Source organism: Dipteris shenzhenensis, chromosome 9 (assembly GCF_047967505.1).
Source record: "Dipteris shenzhenensis isolate YYH24624 ecotype China chromosome 9, Dip_SZ_1.0, whole genome shotgun sequence".
NCBI lineage: Eukaryota > Viridiplantae > Streptophyta > Polypodiopsida > Gleicheniales > Dipteridaceae > Dipteris > Dipteris shenzhenensis.
Window position 1 is genome coordinate 37,265,382 of NC_141604.1, and position 6,905 is coordinate 37,272,286.

Genomic DNA, 6,905 nt, shown 5'->3' on the forward strand with positions numbered 1-6,905 from the left:
TACAAAGAGATGAAAGGAATTTCATCAAACGTGGTAGTACACACGATACCTCTATGAGGGAAGATGCCCACCCTAAGGTATGTAGACCTTATCGCATAAATCCTAAGTATGGCACCATGGTTTATGACGAGTTGGAAAAACTCCTAGATGCCGTATTCATCTATGAGATAGAGCACACGGATGGGGTTTCACCTATCATCATTGCGCCTAAACGCAATAAGAAGCTCAGAATATGCGTAAACTTAAAGAATGTGAATGCCGCCATAATTAGGGATTACTATCCCCTAGGTGATAGGTTCCGAAATATATAGCTTCTTGGATGGCTTCAGTGGCTATAACCAAGTGCAAATTGCTCCTAAAGACCAATCAAAAATAGCATTTGCTATAGAATGGGGTATTTTTGCATACAGAGTCATGCTATTCGACCTTTGTAATGTCCCAGCCACATTCTAGTGAGTCATGTTCACAACTTTCAAGTCATTTCTGAATAAGTTTTTACAGGTGTTCTTGGATGATTTATGCATCCATTCGAACAAAAAAGGCCACTTCAAATGTCTTGAAGCAGTATTAATCAAATGTAGGGAGTATGGTATCTCCCTAAATCCAACAAAATGCCAGTTCATGGTCACCCACGGAGTTGTTTTGGGACACACTGTTTCTCAACATGGGATTGCAACTGACATGGACAAAATCAAAATCATCATGGAATTGCCTGGACATGCCGGCTATTATAGAAGATTTATATTGAGGTATGCCATGATAGCTAGACCACTTTACAAATTATTAGTGGAATTCTTATGGATAGAAGAGTGCGACCAAGCCTTTGAGGTTTTAAAGTGGTGCCTAATCACATCACCCATCCTTATATCTCCCAATTGAGATATTGATTTTTATGTTCATACTGATGGATGCAAGTATGCAATTGGGAGTATGCTTTGTCAATCTGGTGAACATAAGAAAGACTACCCATTCTACTTTGCCAGTCGACAGCTCAATGATGCAGAGATCAACTATACAACTACAGAAAGAGAAGCCCTAGCAATGGTATATAGTGTTAAGAAAATTTGGCACTATCTACTGGCAAATGATTTTGTCTTCTACACCGACCATCAAGCATTGCTTGATCTTGTAAACCGTCTGTATACAACAGGAAGAGTAACCAGATGGCTCCTCTTGCTTCAAGAATTCAACTTCAAAATAGTGATCCGCAAAAGTACCCAACACTACATTGCCGATCACATGTCTCGTGTCAAGTCGGGAGAAGAAGCCATTGGAGTAGAAAACGACTTGCTAGATGCGACACTATTTCAAATAGATGCTGTTCCAGAGTGGTATGGAGATATCATTGGGTACTTAATGGCAAGAAGGTGGTGGAGAGGCGGGGGGTGAAAAGGGAAGAGGGGGGGGCGGGAGGGAAACCTTTCCTCTCTCTTAAACCCTTCTCCCTTACTCTCTCTCTTACCTCTCTCCTTGTCCTTACTTCCTACCCTACCCCCCCTCCTCCCACTGTTCCTCTCTCCTACCCTACCTTACGTCTCTTCTATACACCCACTTACCTCTCTCCTAAAACCCCCCAATCTTACCTCTCTTTTGAACCCCCCTCCCCCTCTTGTCTCCTCCCTGACGGTCGCAACAAGCCCCCCCCCCCCTCCCTTTCTTCTTCACCTCTCCCCCTAACTCTAGGACCCCCCTTTCCCACCTTACCTCTCTCTCTCTCTCTCTCTCTCTCTCTCTCAATATTTTCTCTCTCCTAAACCCTCGCCTCCCCTCCCACTCTTACCTCTCCCCCCTCCCAACTTACTTACCTATGTCCCAAACCATCCCCCCCCCCCCCTCCCCATCTTACCTCTCTCTTCCCATCCTCTGCCCCTCCACATTACCTTTCTCCTTCCCCCCCCCACCCCTACTTACCTCTCTCCTAAACCCCTCTCCATGTTACCTCTCTCTAACCCTCACCCCTCCTCCCCCCACACATCGTCCGCTCCCCCTTCCACCACTACTTACCTCTCTCCTAAAGCCCCTCCCCCTCTTATCTCTCTCTAGTCCGCACACCCTCCCTCCCCCACTCCCTCCCTACTTCCCTCTCTCCTTAACCCTCCCCCCCTCTTATCTCTCTCTAACCCCCCCACCCAATCTTGTGGTCATGGTTCAAAACCAATCCTGGCCAAGAGAAGTTTCAGATTGCATTGCTATGACTTTTGACTACGACAATAAATCAAGATGCCGAGGAAAAAAACTCCATGATATTAGGATGAGGGGATTATTATGTAATGAGACACATGCTTGAATGATGCACCTTGAAGCATATTTTCTAACTCTCACACATCATCGATAGGTGGTGAAAAGCAAGGAAAAATGCTTCCCCTACCATGTAAATGGGATCTGATGGCCACGATACTTTGCACAAGCCTTGAATTGGGTGATATTAAGACCTGTGCAAAGTGTCATCCCCATCAGAGTCTCACACATTCAAATGCGACAGCCCCAATGCGTGTTTTTTAATCCTCATGCATGACGGGTGACATACAATTTGAAAATTTTAACATTTCGTAATTAGCCATTCACTACAAATGACACATCTCCGTAAGAACACCACTATCATTTGAAATCTCGGGCACTGGTTCCTCACTTTTAAATCATACTTCCATTGTGTAAGTCATCGCACATCCACGAATTTTTGTCTTAGTAACATCTACTATGTGGACTCAGGTTTGCATGCTCATGTAGTACAGCTGGCTTTCTCATAAGGGCTGGACCCTCTCAAGACCAGATCTAGACTTGGCACATGCCCTTCCTCTTTCATGCGCATACTCAAGATTTCTAGCATTGCTGAAATCTCGTTACTCCAGTTGTCACCTATGACAAACTGATGCACCTTCTTGTTCACCTCTATCAAAGCACCTCCAGCCTTTTTTTTGGCTCTTGCATATTTCCTCAGCTCCTCTGTTCTACATGCATCATCCCACCTGCCAGCACTTGCATAGATGTTCGCCATCATCACATATGAAGCAGCTGATTGTTCATCCATCTGGACAAGCTGTTGAAAGCATCTCAGTCCTATCTGTGCTTCCCCATGAGCTTTGCAGGCAATAAGTAAGGCTATCCATGTTCCTTCAGAAGGAGAACACTGCATAGTTTCAAGAAATCTTTCTGCCTCGTTCAAATGTCCTGATCGTGCAAGGAGATCAACCATGCAAGTGTAGTGATCAATTGTCGGTGCAATGCCATGTTGTTCCCTCATCATTTTGAAATATTCCTGCCCCTTGCACACCAAGTTAGTTTGGCTGCATGCAGCAAGAAGGCACCTGAATGTAATAGCATTTGGCTTCACACCCTGTTCTTGCATCTCATCAAGACAGTGCACAAGCATGTTACTCTCATCGTTCATGCCGCTTCCTTTTATCATTGCATTCCATGACACAACATCTTGAACCGGCAATTTCTCAAATACTTCTCTTGCCTCTGCAAGTGAGCCACATTCAGCATACATATCGACCAAACTGTTTCCCCCACACACATTATTTTCGACTCCTGTTTGCACAATTTCAGCATGTATTTCTCGGCCTTTATCTATGGCTCCTGTACTACCGCAAGCTTTCAAAACTGAAGTAAACGTGGCCACTTCTGGGGAGACACCCTCAAATCGCATGCATTCAAAATATATCAGCGCATCCTGAAAAGGTCCATGTTCAGCATATCCCGCAATTAATGCATTCCATGAAACCACATCTTGAACTGGCAGCTTGTTGTAGACTTCCTGTGCCTGTGAAAGTGCACCACAGTGGGAATACAAGTTGACCAAAGTGTTGCCAACAAATAGATTTTTTTCAAATCCCTTGCGAACAATCTCAGCATGTATTTGTCGGCCTTTGCATATGGCTCCCACGATAACACAAGATTTCAAGGCACAAACAAATGTAACAGCATCTGCAGAGATGCCTTCCCTCTGCATCTGTTCAAAACAATTCAGTGCTTCCTGAGCATGCCCATATTCAGCATATCCTGCAATAAGTGCGGCCCATGACACAACATTTCGAAGTGCCAGCTTGTCAAAAACAACACGTGCCTCTTGGAGTGACCCACCTTTGGCGTACATATCGACCAAAGTGCTGCCGACGAAAATCTCGCTTTCGAAACCCTTCTGTACGATCTCTCTATGTAAATCTTTGCCCTTGACAATGGCTCCTACACTGATACAAGCTTTCAAGATGCAAACAAAAGTGAACATGTCTGGAGAGATGCCCTCCAGCTGCATCCATTCAAAACATCTCAACGCTCCCTCACCGAGTCCATGTTCAGTGTATCCTGAAAGCAAAGCATTCCATGAGACGATATCTTGAACTGGCAACTTTTCGAAGACTTCCCATGCCTCTGAAAGTGAACCACATTTGCTGTACATATCGACCAAGCTGTTACCAACAAAAAGATCCCTTTCAAATCCATTTTGCATGATCTCTAGATGTATTTCTCTGCCCTTGACTATGGCTCGAATGCTGCCACAGGCTTTCAAGATGCAAATGAATGTGACAGCATCAGGAGAAATGCCCTCAAGTTGCATCTGTTCAAAACATTTCAGTGCTTCCTCTTTAGGGCCAAGCTCAGCATATCGTGCGATCAGTGTGTTCCAGGAGACAACATCTCGAACTGATAGCTTGTAAAAGACTTCCCATGCCTCTGTAAGTGAGCCACATTTGGCATACATGTCGACCAAGGCATTGCCAAGAAAAATATCTCTTTCAAAACCCTTTTGTAAGATCTGAGCATGAATGTTGTGTCCTCTTTCCAAATCTTTCAGTCTAGCACAAGCCTTCAGTACGGCAACATAAGTATACCTGGTAGGATGTACCCTATCCTCTTGCATATCCTGGTACAGGTTTAGAGCATGCTGGGTTTGCCCAGAGTGGACATACCCTAAGATGATAGAAGTCCATGAATGCTCATTCCGATTAACAGACCTATTGAAAACCTGCAAAGCATCAGACACACTTCCACATTCTACAAACATTGGCACAATGTGATTCCCAAGAATTCTATGAGCTTCCAGCCCATTATTGCAAATGTGATTATGCACACGTTTGGCATAGGCCAGATTTCTCATTTTCCTGCACTTCTGCAAGATGGAGACTAGGTTCTCAACAGAAGGTAGATCAGCCATCCACTCCTCTAACCTTGACATCCTGCAATTACCGCCCTCTTGCGGTTGTTCGGCATCCACTCGCATTCCAGTCGTAAAGCTGATCCGACAAACGTAGGGATTTCCAGAGTTTGATCACGCTTGTTCTTGTTTTGCATGCCAACACGATGCGGCTTCTCCTAGTGGAAGCCTCAAACGTGTCTATTACCCACGATTAAGACCATGATCTCAAAACGTTTAAACCTTTAGGGATGCAAAACATCTTGTCAAGGTTTTTTCTGCTGTACAGCAATGTAGGTTGCCCTCGCTCCAAATTTGCACAACGAAAGCCAGGGTCGTAATGCTGAAGACCAAAATTAATGTTAAAAAGGAGCAGGAGCTCTCTCCAGCCGTGATAAAGTAGCAATCCTGAACTCAAACCTCGTGACGCACTTGAAGAAGCGCCACCTGGAGAACTTTGCGCCACTTGACTGAATTGAAGATAACCACCACGGGTTTGAGGACCAGAAAACGGGAGACCATCGCTCCAATCCCTGCTCGCAACAAAGATCATCTCGTCACGTAAATATGAAGGTGCACTGGTTGAGGGCGTCATTCTGAGAAGTTTGAGGTGCACTATGGAATGCTGGGCAGATGCACCTCTATATAGAGATGCCCGGGCAGAGAGTTTTTTTGCCTGCCCTCTGTCGTTTTGTAAACCAGAAATTCAGAATTTTTAGGATTAATTTGGTCCTTAAATAGGTGTGATGCTTTTGATTGCCATGGGAGTTAAAGTGCACCAATGGCTTTGAGACAAGTTCGGCATTGAACTTAGGGCCCTCATTTTTATTGTCATCTTCTCTCTCTCCATTCACTACCTCTTTTGTTTTACATTTTAGGCAGGCCTTATGAATCACAAAAGTCATTCATTTCCTTCACTTGTTTTCTTCTTTTTTCAGGGAGGGAGGCAGAGCGTTTTCTTTTAGGGGGTATTCAAGTGTAGGAATGGTGCCTGGTCGATGGCGAGCGGCTGTTTAAAAAAGACACTTTGCTACCACAACTCTATATAGAGGTGCATCTATGCAGCATTCCATAGTTGCACCACCACCCTTAGGATGCAGTGAGCCATTGCTCGAGCACTTTCCTTCCAAGAAAAACCGACTCTCTCTGGCCAAATTCCCCCACGTGAAAGGCCTCCGGGAAGGTAATTCGAGGTAAAAATGAACTAAGGCGCTAATTGTGGGCTAGTTAGTCATTGGGAGGGGAAATTCCCATACCTAATTTGCCAAGATCTAACGGCTGCTATCAAATCTTGGCCGACCGGGGAATTTTATGTGCGGGTGAATGCAGAGCACCCATAGAGCTTTGCCACTTGGTGACCCTACAACAAAGTTAACATAGCCCGATATGCTTAGCCTTGCGTCCTAGCCCGGTGGTTGTTCCTGTGCGTGAGTTTGACCACTTGCTATGGAACCTATGCCACCTTTTGAGTGGTATTGCCCCTTGGAGTGGCCATGGTAGTGTGCGGTTGTGAGTTTTTCTTTCTTTCTTTTTGACATGTGTCACTATACTCTCTCTCTCTCTCTCTCTCGTGCATGCATGCATGTGTGAGAGAGAGAGAGAGAGAGAGAGAGAGAGAGACACTAAGTGACATTTTACATCATTTTAACAAGAGACTGCATGGTGTGGTCAATTAGGAGTTGAATTATTGCAAAAATATTGTTGGTAGTTTTAGTGGATTTAACAATATGCCCATCTTTTTCTCAAATTATTAGCATTATTTTCTTAGAAG

At 44.6% G+C, this 6,905-nt stretch overlaps 1 protein-coding gene across 1 annotated transcript; it reads right to left on the minus strand.

Annotated features, from left to right (window-relative positions):
• Positions 1-2,626: 2,626 nt before the first annotated feature.
• On the minus strand, positions 2,627-5,155 carry LOC147898591 (pentatricopeptide repeat-containing protein At4g13650-like). Its single transcript, XM_087379542.1, has one exon. The coding sequence runs from the start codon at positions 5,153-5,155 to the stop codon at positions 2,720-2,722; it is 2,436 nt and encodes an 811-aa protein (XP_087235668.1). The 3' UTR covers positions 2,627-2,719.
• Between the last annotated feature and the right edge of the window lie 1,750 nt (positions 5,156-6,905).